The 15,755-nt window shown below is 44.5% G+C and overlaps 1 protein-coding gene across 40 annotated transcripts in view; it reads right to left on the bottom strand.

The window, feature by feature from the left end:
- CACNA1C (calcium voltage-gated channel subunit alpha1 C) overlaps positions 1 to 15,755 on the bottom strand; it is a 753,388-nt gene that overhangs the window by 176,296 nt on the left and 561,337 nt on the right. For all 40 annotated transcript variants that reach the window (XM_045061160.1, XM_045061161.1, XM_045061174.1 and 37 more), the window contains exon 9: positions 10,004 to 10,176. In XM_045061160.1, coding sequence (XP_044917095.1) covers positions 10,004 to 10,176 — 173 coding nt within the window. The remainder of the gene's footprint in view (positions 1 to 10,003; positions 10,177 to 15,755) is intronic.

A 15,755-nucleotide genomic window follows, 5' to 3' on the forward strand; every position in this document is an offset into this window, starting at 1 on the left:
TAGCATAGTTCCTGCCACGTGTCCACACAACTCTAGTTGTTCTTTCCCCCCTGGGAACTTAGCTAGACTATGTTTCCCAGCCCCTTGGAAGCTAGCTGGAGCTGGTAACTATTTTGGCTGATGAGATGGGGATGGCAGCCATGCCCACACTTTTAGGCCTGGTCTTCAAAGCTTCCCGAATGCCTCTCTATACTTCCTCTCCCTTCCTTCTTCTTCTGGTCACTTGCAGGGGATCCGTAGAGGCCCAAGGGGTGGTATAGCTGCCAGGAGGAAGAAGCCTGGTCCTCAAAGACTGTGTGGAGGTGAATGTCCCCTCCTACCAATATCAAACCCACACTGAACTGTGGAGCAAGAAGTAACCTTCACTGTGTCAAGTGATTGAGACTCGATTTGCTTATGACAACAGTTAGCCCACCCTGACTGACATGGCACCCCTCCAGAATCATTCCCTGGGTAGGCGGCCTGTCCACCCTCTTCCAAATACTACTTCCTCTCTCCTGTATTTCTCCAGTACCTTTTTCATACCTTCAGCTCACTGCTGTAACCTGTGTGTGCATCTATCTCCTTAACTAAGCTGTAAGTCCCCTTAGGACATGGACTGTGTTTATTTATCTTGGTATTCTGAGCGGATAGTTGGTAGTTAAACATGTGTTGAATGAACGCACAAATGTCTCTCTCAAGTGAGCATGTGTGACTCCACGAGGTCTCCCCAAAACTGTTCATTACCATAAGGCCAGTGATCACAGTTTCTGTGCCCCTTCTGCTGGCCTCCCCTACCACACACCCTGATGATGGAAATATAGTACGTGGTTAATCTCCTTCCATTACCAGATGATAATTTTCCACATCAGCACACATGATAGAGGCAGGAGCTGTCACTCCTTCTCCTTCACTAACAGCCTTGTGACAGATAATATATCTTGATGTGACATGGGGCTTTTATCTGTCAGTGTTTATGTGGAAGGAAGGGAGGGATAGGTGTTAGGAGCCAAGGGCAACTGTACTGTGGGTGGTTCTGCTTGGAGGCTGAGCACTGGTTATCAGAAGAAGTGGATCAAAGGAAATTTAGGATTCCTCATCTCCCCTTAGATCCCTTTGCTGAGCTACTTCCAGCTCCCAGGTGTGTCGATCTGTTTGCAAAGCACCAAATTAAAATCGGCACTTTACTGGGCACCTACCCTGGGCGAGGCTGAATGGGCAGATCCACTGTTCAAAGGGTTTTGTGGTTTCAGGCAGGTGACAAGACTTTTCCAAAAACACCACATATGAACTCCTTGCTGTGAGGCTGTCCCTGGCCAGGATTCTTCCTCTGGGCCTCTATAATGCCGAGGCTGCTAGGATTATCAGAGGTTTGAAAGCGATGACCCCATTGCACTGCATAATCCTGCATTGTCAGAGACAAACTATATCATGTACCTCACAGTGGACTTGCCAAGGCAGGAGACTAGATGGTCAGTGAGCTAGAATACCCCGTTCCTGGAGCATTCTGGTTGACAACACTATCCTTTAATCAAGTCCCAAAGGGCCCTGAACTGAAAGAAATTCTGACAGGTCATATTCATGTTTTCTTTCAAGCAAGATTATCTCTTAAACCATTCCAAATGGACGTGTTTTTTTTTTTTTAAAGATTAAACATATTTTATTTTATTTTATTTTATTTTATTTTATATTTTAAGTAGGCTCCATGCCCAACATGGGGCTTGAACTCATGACTCTGAGATCAAGAGTCACATGTCCTACTGACTCAGTCAGCCAGGCACCACCCCAAATGGATAGTTTTTTAAAAATATTTCAGAGACAGAGAGAGATAGAGCACATGCATGAGCTGTGGAGGAGCAGAGGAAGAGAGAGAGAGAGAGAGAGAGAGAGAGAGAGAGAGAATCTTAAGCAGGCTCCATGCTCAGAGAGAAGCCTGACACGGGGCTAGATCCCACAACTCTGGGATCATGACCTGAGCCAAAATCAAATCAAGAGTCAGACACTCAACCAACTGAGCTGGCCGGGCACTCCCAAGTGGACAGTTTTTGATCTCAGTTAACTTTTTTTTTTTTTGCTTGAGCAAGATAATGCCATCACTTCCTGTTATGCTTCAAACATAATTCTTGTAATCATAAAGCTCATCCTTTCTCTCTTTCTTTAAACATCAAACTCATGCCCCTTTATGTTAACATTTAAGATCAGTTTTCCCTGCCACTTTCTCCCCTCTGCTGTCCTCCCCTCTCCCCCTTTCCTCTATCTTGCTTTGCCCATTAGACTGAAGGTAATAAATGCTATAAGGAAGGAGAAGAAAAGGTTACTCTGGCCTCTGGGGGGTTAGAGAAGCCCTCTTCTAGTACCCTTCTGGCTGGAGGAGGAGGACAGTCACCACAATATGAGGGGAGAGATCATGGTATAAGGAATATATGGGTATAAAGGTATATAGTACAGGGTCAGCAGAACTGGACTCAAGGCCTACCTACCTGAGGTTAGGTGCAATGTGCAAGCTATAGGACATGAACAAGTGAACTTCTCAGAGCCTCAGTTCTTCCATCTATAAAATGGCACATGAATATCTACATAAGATGATCTTGGGGAAGATTAAATGAGATAATCTATGTCTTTCCCCCCTTGCATGCAAGGAAAAGACATGTCCCCTGTCATGCCCTTAGCTCTGTCCTGCCTCAACAAGGAGAGCCCATAGAGGGCTGATATGTGTCCAGTATCCAATCTCATAATCCAAAAAGCACAAGCTGTGCACCCCCTCAGCACAATGACTCCCCCTCAGGGAGAGAATGTGGGAGTGGAGGATCTCACCCCCTTGATCCATTGGCCATCAAGCTTTTTCTTTCAGTGGGCCTATAATTCTACCTCCTTTCAGCTGTTCATCTAGGCCCGCTTTCTTAACCCCTAAATCATTTCTACCCAGACTTCCAATGCTGATACATTCTCTGAGGGCCTACTCTGAGTATGGCTAAGACTAGACAAAGGGTATTTGGCCAAGTAGGTAGCAATGTAGATATATAAAACTTTAATATTCTTGATCCAAAGACTTGGATTCAACTCAATTTGGTTCAATCTTTTTTGGATAGGGGTAGTCTATTAATTATAAATCACTGTATTAGATGCTGAGTGGGAGAATGAATAAGAAGTTAGTAAAGCATATTTTCTGCCTCCCAAGAGCTTTCTGTATGACAAGAGGGCTGGGCCATCTCTACTCACACTGGTGAAGCAGGGGAGAGGTCAAGAGTGTCTGACAGTGCTTGTCCTGAGAGGGAAAGTCTGGGAGGACTGAAGACATGCTCCTGGTACTGAGCTGGTAGGCAGGGTTGGAGCAGTTGAGTGAGGTGAGGAGGGAAAGGGTATTTTAGGGAGAGATGCATCAAAGTCCAGAAGCAAGAAAGTAGCTTTTGTTTGGAAAACTTTTGTTTTGTTTGGAAAAAAAAAGAGTAGTCTAGTTTTCCTGAGGATGAATAGAGAGTGATATGCTCAAGCTATTGGCTGGGATAGATCAGAGGTGCTGGCAATACTGAGAGAAGATGTTCAGGCTTTATTTTACAGTTGTGCAGAGACATTTAAAGCTTTCTAGCAGGAAACTGACATGTCAGCTCTAGGAATATGAATTTGGCCACATCATGCAGGGTGTATGGAAGTGGGGCTGGTGGGCAGGGCAGCCATATGGTTACTACCTGGGGGAAGAGAGGTGGAGAGAAAGGGAAGGACGGGGTGAGGGGACTCTCCATGGGGCAGGAGGAACTGATAAGACCTGACAGTTGACTGAATGGAGGAAGGATCACAGAAGAGGAGGAGTGGGGAGAAAGAGGGAGGAAGAAGAAGCCCTCTGGCCCAGTGGCCTGTAGTCAGGAGGGTAGTGAAGTTGCTAGAGACAGAAGAAGGCTTGGAAGATGCTGGTTTGGGCTGGAACTCTGGTTGGAAGGCAGAGGATGCTCTCTCTCAGGCACTGGAGTAGGAATGGACCTTCCAGGCTCTGGGGCCCCACCGAGGACTCCTGGCCTTGCTCAGTTCTTTAAGATCTAACAGCCTCTTTGCTCTACCCCTGCTGAGTGCACGGTTGGCCAGTGATCCCAGGAAGACAGCTCCCACTTATCCCTTCACATGGCAAGAGCAGCAGGAGTGATCTGGTGGCTCAGTGGGTAATCTTGTGTCTCCAGGAAACTGCAGCATTGCCTGGCAAGTACCTGGCTGAGTGCTTGCTGCCATGGGTGCTAGATCTAAAAAGGTGTAAGAAGCCCTCTTCTGGTACATTTCTCAGCTGGTGTTGACTATTTTCCTCACTGTAAATGTAACCATTTGTCTTCTTGTTGGGTGTAACTGATTTTTGGCATAAGCCCCCCTAAAGATATAACCCTGTGTGTGCTCTTGTACTCCCCCAGCTTGCCTTTTTCTCCTTCATATGTCATCACCACAGAGCCCTGGGCCCTGCAAGGATGCAGGAAGCTTCCTTCTGTCTTGAAAGGGTGTGTGAACTGGGAGTCTCCCTGAGTGGGTGGGGGTAAGGGGTAGGGAAGGGGTGCGTATGTGCTTCCAGAGCAGGAGCAGTTATTAACCTATAACTTCACACACCAGTCAGGCACCTTTACACTGACCTAAGGCTGGTCACGGGCAGGCCATCAAAGTCTGTCAAGTTCTACGGGGCTTTTACTTCTCCATTCCTCCAGAAGCATATAGCCATCATTCACTGAGAAGATTGTAATGGCTCAAGGTTAACAAGCTTTACCCCAAACTGGTTTTGCTGTAAGAAGTATATGGCAGCTCACTGAAATTGCTATGTTCAACTTCTCACTTATGTTCAATACCACCCCTCATGCAGCTCTTCCACTGTTCCCAGGGCTGGGACAATGGCATCTATAAACTTGCAGGGCCAGACAGCACAGCAGCCAGATTGTGCTCCAAAGGCAGATGGCTACCTATGGAAACACCCGCCTGGGTCTTTGTTATGACATGACCCCCCTAAGGGAGGTACCACACACAATGCTACCACTGGAGCCAGAGAATCCATGAAATAGTGTCACTGCAGAGCCCTGGTGTATAGCAACTCCCACTAGACACTGGCATCTTCAGGGCACAGCTCTCTCTCATTTCTCAAGAGCTCCCCACACCTTTCCATGACACTGCAATCCTTCTACCTTGCCACTGTCCTTGCTTATGTGGGTTCCATGCTCATTTGCCTGGCTTCAAATGACACTTTGCAAGAGTGGAGAATGATTCAGAGCTAATGGACAACAGATGTATATATGAAAGTACTCCAAAAGACAGTCATCAATTATGCCACAAGAAAGTCACTTCTGAACAGACAGAACGAAGTAGCTGTGATGGTCAGGGCTTCTGTGTCCTAACAGCCCAGGGCAAGGTGGAAGATCCTTTGCCAAAACTTGCTTATGGACAGGGACTCACAAACTCTTGTAAATCACTTGCATTATATGTGCAGTAATATTTCCAAGCCCAGGGATTTGTCAAGAAGTAGGGACACAGGGTGAATTAAGAGCAGCTGGCTGAGGACCTCACAGTGTAGCCTAGCAGGCATGCGAAGAGGGGGACACATCCCAAGTGCTATGGGAGGAGTGAGGGACAATTGGGGAGAACCATCTGACAAGGCTTCTGTGAGGAGCATCATGGTGTGGTGGAGAGTCCTGAATGGTGAATCAGGGGACCCGGCTCTGAGTCCTGCCCTCTCCAATAATCAGCTCAAGTGAGCTGTTCCTATCTTGGACTCCAGTTTCTTCACCTTATCTCAGGCCACATTCCAACACTAAAGTTTTAGGGCCCTTGTTTGGACCAGCTGGGAATTAACGGGGGTGGGGGAGCAAGAGTTATCTGGGGTCTGCACAGTCCGCTGTCACTGAGCAGCATGGGGTCAGGACAGCCCTCTCACACATGGTAATTAAAGGGTACAAAATAATGGAGTCAAGGAAAAAACAGTTGTTAATGTTTCATCTCATGCAATCTGAGCCAGATGCTTGGTGGGATTCTGTCACAAAAATCTAGACGTGTGGTAACCCCTGACCATGAGCTAAGTCCATGGTAAATACTGACTATATGGATTAAATTGTAAGAAAAAAAAAAAAGTTGAAATAATGATGCACATGCCCTTGACATGTGTACAACATAAATCAGTGATTTTCAGATTACTGCTCTTGAGCCACATGGGGCCTTTTTGTGGGCAACCTGCTGCTCTCATAAGTCCTCAGATTTCTGTATTTCAATAGTACACTATCCCAGACTCTGCAGGGCATGTAGCAGTCATGCGGCTCTGTCGGGTAATGATGATTGGAAAAGTGGCTCCCGAGTCACATAACTGAATACCACTGGTGTAAATATTTAATCCTGCTTATCTATGTGGAAATTCAATGTTTCACTTCCACCGTCTGTCTGTCTTTTATATGCTCATCCACATAAATGTCTGTCAGACTGCAAGCTTTAGAGGGCTGGGACTGCATTTAAAATGTCTTAATGATATGAGACAGAGATTCCCATATGGGTAGATATTTAATAAATGCATTTTTTGATCTTGAGGAGAAAAAGAAAGAAGAAATTTCTGACTTTATCTCTTTCTCTATGGCTTCTCTCTAACGACTGGCCTTCTATTAGATTCAATATTGAAGCTGGAAAAAGGGCCCTGTCTCTTGGAGCAGCACATCTCTACCAGTGGGCTCTGTGCAGCAGTGATAGTTTTCTAAGTGGTGCCTTCAAAAGGGATGTTCATTGCTGCTTGGAGGGAGAGGGAAGGCCTCTGCATTACCCTGGTCTTTACCCGAGAGGATCAGGGCTTGAAGGCTAAGACACATGTGGCTGCCTGCTTTGGAAGTGACACAGAAGCAACAGTGCACAAGCCTACCCCCTGCTTGCTTCACCTCTTTTGGGCCCAGAAACACTTCATGAGTGTAATTTTCTCCTTCTCCTAAGGCTGTCTGTAACCAGTGGCAGAGGCAATGCCTAGTACTGAAATGACTATAGATGGGGATATAATGCAAGGTTGGCCTTTAGACACTAACCTCTTAGGGTCACATGCAGGATGGATTACATGAGTCTCCTCCTCTCCTCTTTCTGGAAACACTTAGATGGCTGACAGCTAGGTCATGCCAACAACAGAGGGTCTTCAAACAATGCTTGATACCATTCTGTGAAGTAGCTAAACTCAAGAGATTCATGAAAGAAGACTCTGATTTGCCCTTAAGCTTTGACCCTAACCATTTCACCCACTTGCTCTTGCTGAGGCAACGGTGACCTCCACATTGCTAAGCTCAATGATTCGCTTTTGGCGCTCACTTTGCTTGACCTCTGAGCAGCACGGACCCTCCTTCACTTTTCCTCCTGTCTGGCAGTGCCTGTCTAAGTCTCCCTTAGCTGGTTACTCCTCATCACCCCTATTTCCAAACATCACTGGGGCCCAGGTTCTTGGAATGCGTCTTACTTCTGTCTATACTACACCCTAGTATGGCAGCTAGGCTAATGATGACTCTGCAAATTATAATTCTGTCCCAGACCTTTTCCCCAGACTTAGATTTATCCCAGTTGTTCACTCAACATCTCCACTTGGAAGTCTAATGGACATTTCAAACTTAAAGGTCTACAATGGTTTTCATGATATTCCTGCCCTGACATCTTTTCTCTCCCCATCTTCCCTGTATCAGTAAATGAGGACTCTACTATACCCCCAGGGCCTAAAAAGTGCCTGGCACAGAGTTGCCCTGAATTGTGATGGACAGAAGGAGGGAGGAAAGAATGAACTAGAATAGGTTTTTGCATATATTTTCACTGGAAACATCATTTACTCTAATTACTTAGAGACATGCTTCTCAACTATGCCCTTTCTCTCTGTTGTCTTTCCAATCCCTGTTCCTTCTACTTCCTCAGTGGTTTTGCAGCTTTTCCTAGAAAAAATGAGTAATTGGGCCCCTTTATGTAAGCCCAGCTACAATGGAATGTGCCATTAAACTGTCCCTGTGCTGGAGACAGCTCCATCTCACTGGTGCCCACCACCAGTGGCATTTTGTAAGTGCTGACAGGGATTCTGCCTGAAAGTTGCTGGGGTCATTGATGAAGAGTGATGATACCTTTTTGTTTTTTTAAATGACCACCTAATTTTTGAGATGAAAAGAACTGGTAAGTACACTAACCTGTAATCTTTTAACAATTTCAAAGGCTAAGATGTTACTTTAATTGAAACATACGTGTAATTTGTAACAGCATTTCTCTCCTCCTATTTGTTTTGAAGGGCAAACTATGAAGTTCTGAAGAAGAGAATATAGATACTAAGCCACACACTTGCCTTTTCTGCAGATCTTTTCGTTGCCAACTCCTTAATAATTTAATCACATCAATTCTGCTTTTAATTGGACTTCCCCAATAGACAGTCCTTTGGCCCCATTTTCTGGCTCCGTTCCTAAGTCTCTCACATTCACTTCATTGCAAATGTCTATTTTACTCTCTATATCTTGCTTTTTCGATACATATTCCCTTGCCTCATTCCCTAGAACTGTTCCACCACCATCTCCACAACTGAAGGAGCCAGGTTCTCATTCTGTCCTCCGAGGACAGGTTGGCTGAGGATGAGAAGTAGACCCAAAAGTCTTCTCCAGCCATGAGGAAAGAGTATGAGGTGAGAGGCACAACAGTCTCCAGAGTTTGATTTCATCCATGTTTGAGCTTATGAAAATTTGGCAGAAACTTTGCCCATTGGGGTAGGCAGTTCAGTATGCTCTTCCCAAAGTTTAGCCAGATGGTGGGTGGATGGGTCTTGTCAATGTGATCTGCTCCAGCAGCAAAGAATACTTCCTACTGGAAATTCCTTAGAATTTTTTCACTTAATGGGCAAGGCAGGAAGCAGCATACTTCTCCATGGAAGCTCTTGCGTTAGCCAGAGAACAGGAGAACTATATGTCTATGTAGATGGCAATTAATTGCTTAGCAAGTAGTGGATACTGAACATTTTTAATAACATGGGAAGAAATATGTTCATCGCCATTACTCATGAGTTAGGTGTTCCACCCTGACTCAAGGTGAAGAGAGGAGCCAAGATGCCATTTCCTGTGTCTTTGAGGTAAGCTTCTCTGTCACTCACAGGTCAACTTATCTATTCACCAAACCATTCAGTCCACCAACTGTTCAACTACTCCACAGTACCATTAACAGTATAAAATTAGGTGCCAGGCATTCTTCCAGAACAACCCTCAATGGCATTATTGCTCACTGTTACAATCCATCAAAGGTGTTGCCTTCCAACTTGCCAAACTACTTAGTAGAGCATAAGGGTCTCTTCAGGTTGTTAATTTATGTTGTTACCAGTCCCTTGTTGTTTGTGTGTTTTAATTTTGTATTTTCATCTTGAGCAGAGTTATTAGAAAGGGAATAGTTGATAGATGATAGTTAAATCAGTCTCTGAAATGAGGGAGCAGACATTCTGTTCTTTGTTCTCATCTTTGACTGTCTTCTTCTCTTTTCCCTGCACCTGCTCCTTCTCCCAGATTCCCAATTAGAATTCAGTTACTAATGAGTAGAAACACAAAGAAATCAACTGGGGAGGGGTTTGAACACAATGGACATAATTAATGCCTACTCACAAGGACAAGAAACTGGACTCACATGTTAGACACACATATGTGTGTTAGGATATATATGTACATACATTCCTACACAGTAGGGATTTTAAAACTCTAATGGGAAGACCATAATCTAACCCCTGCCCAAAGAGATGGAGCCTGGAGGAGGATGTCTGATCAAAAAAAAAAAAAAAAAAAAAAAAAAAAAAAAGAGTCCACCTTAGCAAAATCTCAACTGTCTTTTAGACTCCTTGGATTCTAAAAGGAATATGAGGCTTTACAGATCAACAGCTATTATTTCCCATCTGTGACTGATTTCTATGAGCAGAAATGATCATAATCAATGCTACAAATGTTGCTCCAGGTAGACAAACTGTAAGGACAAGTTGGTGGTAGAAGGTTTCACTGTTCTGGACTCTGTCCCCTCCCTCTCCCAGAACCCAGCCCAAGACAGGACATCTGCTCACTGTTTCGGGGCTTCTCCTCATCCATGCCTTCGTCCTCGTTCTCAGGGTCGATGTCCTCTGCCTGGGTGATCCAGTCCAGGTAGCCCTTCAGGTCCTCTTCCAGCTGCTGCTTCTCTCGCAGCTTCTGGAAGTCTCCCCGAGCCTTGGCCTTCTCTCTCTCTTTGGAAAACTCTCTGGCAAGAGAGAGTGGAGTGGCAGGGTAGGGGAGCACACAGAGGAAGAGGGCCAGGTGGGTGGGAAGGAGAGATGGAGATAAGAGGAAATAAAGGGATTAATTTCTTCTCTTTGCACCAGGAGACCTGCCCACCTGCCCCTGCTTTCTACAGACAGCATTCTCTCATCCCAGGCTTTGTCTTCACTCTCACATAAACAGAAAGTCACTGAAGCGGACATTCTTGACACAGGCCACCAGAGTACAAAGTAACGGATAAAGTCCATTTCATTATTCTTAGATCACGGTCACAGACTTTGTCTTTTAATAGTGACTGTACTCCAGTGACCTGGAAACCCTTTTCAAACAGTCACTTAAAACCTCCATGACAGTTTTGGACCATGCACTTTCATTTTCCCCTGGAATTGGGTGGCCACTGGAAAGCCTTACAAACATCTCTGGATGACAAAGGTGTTAGGACTGGTGGTGTGCCAAAGCCCACTCACCCGCACTGGCTCCTGGGAGCCCACCACACACAGCTCTTTGCTGCTCTAGCTTCACTGATATCTCCTTGTGGCTTGAAATTGGCCACGGTGGGAATATTTACACCATGGAAATTGGCAAAATGCTACAAACTAGAGCTTTTTCTCCCTGCAGAGCCGATTGGTAAATATTTACCAGTACACCACTGATTTAAGGCCCAGGAGATTTAACCTCCTTAATCTCTATTCTTACTACTAGAGCTCGTTTTGCCACTTTTAACATGCCTGGAAGGATTTCTAATCTAGAGAAAGTTCTTCCCCACGAGGAGACAAATGAGGACTCCAAACACAAGAAAATGTCCTGGGGGCTGCCCTTTATGTTAAAAAAGAAATGTAATCAGAATGGAAAAATATATAAAAGAAAGATGATATAAAAGTTAAATGATGCATTCAGTTTAAAGTAATCATGAGTAGAAATTGGAATTGGATTGGGATTTACTGAAAGAAGGGCATACTGAAAAATTTCTGACAAAATTGGTATTTCTTTCCTATTTTCTGATTCTGTTCTTATTTTCTCTCTGACTTCAAATGCACTTTCTAGCAAGAAAGGGGCTGGCAGCAGAAGGAGATATTCAAGAGGGCTAGTTCTGAGCTCTTAATGCCTTTTCTTCTAAAATAGGACTATAGGAGCATTTTCGTCTTTGATATTTAGTCAATGGGAAATGGGGCCCTTGGTGGTGGTGGTGGTGGTGTGTGTATGTGTATGTGTATGTGTATGTGTGACATGTACTGGGCATCTTGGTTAGTTCACAGAGACCTGATTCTTCCTTCTCTTACCAGTAAAGGCCTAGTTCAGGGCAGGAGGCTGTAGCAATCACCTTGAAGGCACAAGCCACACTAAGGAAAGGCACCTTGGAAGGAAGGGCACAGCAACAAATCACAGAGGGACAAAAGCTCAGCGCCTGAATCCATTCAGTCCTGTAGAGGTGCCTCTGTCACCACATCCACTATCTATTTAGTATTTGCATTTTGCTTATATGGCCTCAGAGCGTACAGATTTTTAGCATTCACTATTTTTATGGTGAAAAGGGGTTAGGACAAGGAGTGGTCTAGGGAATTTTTTAATTGGGAGATGCGGGGGCTCTCAAGCTAATGAGTTTTCTTGAACTGCTGTCTTAATGATGCTCTGCTTTGGATGGAATTTTCTTCTTAAATTTGATTGAATCCAGTTCTAATTGGATTGAACTTGCTCTTTCTCCGGCTTCCTGCCAACTGGCAGTACCTTCATTTTCTTCCAAGGAAGTTTAATGCCAGGGAAAAGCAACCAGATTGACAGCTCAAAATGAAGATGGAAGCTTTGCCTTGCTTTGTTCCCTCCCCCCTTTTGCTGTTGCGGATGAGCTTGGATATGCCCCCTATATCTGGGCATACCACCTGGGTTGTAGGCTTGTCTCTAGAGATGGTCACCTCATATGGTAGTTCCTTCCCCATGCAAATCCACTCCAATAGCTGTGCTTCCAGGACCCTTCTCTGGACTATCATTATGCCCTCATACATTTGCATTCCCCATTCCTTTTCTGTGGAATGGGTTTGGAGTTGTAAGGTGACTTAATAGTTATGGGTTCACTTTAGCTCTTTTGGATTATTTTGCAGAGGTCTCAAGTTCTAGTTACAAGACAACTACCCATCCTTCTGGAGTCAGGAGAACAGGGTTGGAATCAAACTGGAGTAGGGACAATCGATCCAGTCTTATGTTACAGCATTTGCCCCATGGAATGAAAGTTCATCATCCATACTCCAAGACTCTGGGGAACTTACATAAATATCCATGAGGTTGTATTGGGGGTGTGAAGGGAATGGAGAAGAGGCAGGACTGGATCTGAAGTCCTTCTGGCTCCCTTTGGCTCCTATAGTGTGAGGGGTATAACTAGGCTTGTGGCTGGATGGAAGGTGAGTCACAGTTTCTCTCTCCAGATCCCACGCAGTAAGGGATTTTCTGGTTCGCTTTATCTCCTTGCCTGGATGCTAGCCATGTGCCTGCTCTGGGGACTGAACTAATGAAGACATGAAGCCCCAGCCTGATGGGCTGTGCTGGGCCCAGGGACCAGAGCTGGCCAGACAATCAGCCATAGCCATGGCATTTGTTATAAGGCAGGAGCACAGCTCTTCACAGCAATGGCCAATGTGAAAAGTGAGAGGTGGAATAGAGAGCTAGGGCCAGTATTCAGTAATGTAAAGCACACAGAGGGAGGTGCATGTGGAAAATCCAATCAATACAGAGGGCTTGGTGGGGCTCTAGGCCCTCTCATGATCAATATAGTCGATTCTCATTATTCATAGATTCTGTATTTGCGAATTTGCCTACTTGCTAAAACTTATTTGTAACTCCCAAATTGATATTTGTGTGCCATTGTGGTCATATGTAGATATGTGCAGCATGGGGTAAAACTGAAATCACACTCCTAGCTGAGGTTAAACAAGGCAACACTCTGCCTTTGTTTCAGCTCTTATACTGTAAACAAGTGTACTTTTTATGGTCTCTTTAGTGCCATGTTTTTCACATTTCTGCACTTTTTATTGGTGGTTTTTCTGTTAAAAATAGCCCCCAAACACAATGCTGAAGTGCTGTCTAGTGTTCCTTAGTGCAAGAAGGCTGTGATGTGCTTTACAGAAAAAGTACATGTGTTAGATAAGCTCCATTAAGGCATCAGTGATAGTGCCATGAGCACAATGTTAATGAATCAACAATATATATTAAATAAGATGCCTTTAAACAGAAACACACATAAAATAAGGTTATGTATTGGTTATTTGACAAAAATCTTGTGACTATAGACTCACAGGATCCTAGCCCTGTATTTCTCCTAAGAGTAATGGTTTAGTATTCATTAACTCAATGTTCATGGTGACCTCCTAACGCATAACTATACAGAAAATGAAAATAACTATAGATGTTGCTATCTCTTCTGCTTTCACCCACAAAGAATGCATGTCCTGGCATTTCTCTTGCTTCTTTCTGGGCCTAGACATTGTGTCTTAACTATGTGCCATGGGCCAGGCATGCTATCAGGTTGCAAACTGCCTCTCCACCAAGACCCCTGCTGTTTTGGGGAGACACACCCATTTCCCAGTGGGAAAGGGGACAGGATGGCTCTCCATCTAAGAGATCCTGAGTTCTTTGTCTACTGAAAGCACATGTCTGAAGTTCTCTGCAATCACTTAAAAACAAAGAGTAACCAGATTCCAGAGGCCAGGAACTTCTACCTGACCACAATTTAAGTACAATGTTGGGAATCTCATTGTCACTGCTTTAATTTTAGTAGGCTGGAGACAGAGATTTCTGGAGAGAAAAGCAAATATAATCCAATTCTTGTTGGTGGTAATACCAGTCCTGTAAGCTTGTGAGGATCAATAGATAATGAACACTAAACCATTTTGAAAAAAAAATCCATGAGATGTATATTCTTTACGCTGACTCCATCTGGCTTCATGAGGAAGAAGATGCTCTAGATATGTGAAGGTTCTGGGTAAAGGATGCCTAACTCTCTGGTGACCAAAATCTCGAAATTTCTATTTTTTACTTTATAGAGTGTCATCTTTCCTTCCTGCTTTAACAGAATAGTCCAAGCACAATTTAACTTTTTTTGGTGACTGAAGGACATAATTTATGAGGATGAGCTACTGTGTTGGACTGTAAATAATATAATCACTAACTGATGGGTGTAGGGGTTCTTCTTGTTGGGGCTCTTTCTGTTCCCAGTGGCTGTTTCCAGCAGCCAGCCTATGGGTTGGTTCTGCTTCCTCTCTGCTCCTCTCATCCCTCCTCACTACACTTACTGCTCTTCACCTCTCTGCTTCTTGACTATGATTTAGGAATGTAGGATTAACTGGTTAACTGGGTTTGGGGACAGTATAACATGGAGGATAGGGGTAGAGGCTGTGGATTCCCATTGGTTGGGTTTAACCCTGGATCCTCCATTTTCATCTGTAAGAATTGAAGTGAAATTTCCTCATCTGAGCCTCAATTTTATTCTCTATAAAATGGAGCTATAAATAACACCTAACTCATAGGGTTTTTGTGAACACTGAATGAGCTATATACCTGCAGCTCCATGCATAGAGCCTGCCATGGAGAATGATGGTTACTGTTCATGTTATCATCGGGACAGTGAATTTTGTGGAGCTCTGAGAGTTTTTTGGATACTTTTGGAAGGTTGGCTTAATCAGAAGTCTGAACGATGAATAAGTGGGATTTTGGTTGTATTATTGTGGTGACTTTTATATTACTGTCCTGTTTGATCAAGATGGTGACTCAAAACTGAAACCACTGCCACCATGTGGTCAGCCAGTAAGAGCCTGATTCCAGGTTTTGTCATTGAGTGGACTCAGGGCCACCCATTCAGAGTGGCCAGCCCTTTTGACTGATTAGGAGGCCTCCTTAAACCAAGAAGGGGAGATGCCTTTCCACAGACACTTCTTTGACTAGGCAGAGGATGTGCCCAGTGGCCCAGGAAGACTTGGGAGATTCTCCCTCAGCAGTTTTGGAGCTGTGAGGAGCAGACTCCCACTCTGGGTCAGGGAGCAGATGCTGGGGAAGGTATTCCACAGAGACCAATTTACACAAGAGCCGATTCTGAAGTCTGAAAGCCTTAGTGTTCCTATTCAGAATCAACTCATGTTTGAAGTATTACTATGTGCCAGGGTTTGGTCTAGGTATTTGTACACACACTATCTCAATGGGAATGAGTTGGGCCAAGACATGGTCTTCAAAACAACTTTTCTCTCACATCAGCAATTGTTGCCATTTGATTTCTCTGCTTTGACATCACCAAGAAGACAGCTTTCCTGGGGGAGCCAAGAATGACTGTGAGTGGATACTTTGCTTGATGAGGGGCCTTCATGGGCTAGTGCTGATTCTCTACTTTGGATTCCTGGGGAGAATTTCACTTGCTTAGAATCGATCCTAATCTTTGGGGGAAGAAAGTAGAATCATTTTTTTAAAAGGTTAAGAGCTCTGGCTTGTGTTACAGCTTAAGTTCATTCAGTGTATATCCCACAGACACCGATGAGAAGATGGGGTCCAGGCTGTGCCTGAGTGCTGGTCCTCGTTCTGATACTT

The sequence above is a fragment of the Felis catus genome, chromosome B4, assembly GCF_018350175.1.
Source record: "Felis catus isolate Fca126 chromosome B4, F.catus_Fca126_mat1.0, whole genome shotgun sequence".
Classification (NCBI taxonomy): Eukaryota; Metazoa; Chordata; class Mammalia; order Carnivora; family Felidae; genus Felis; species Felis catus.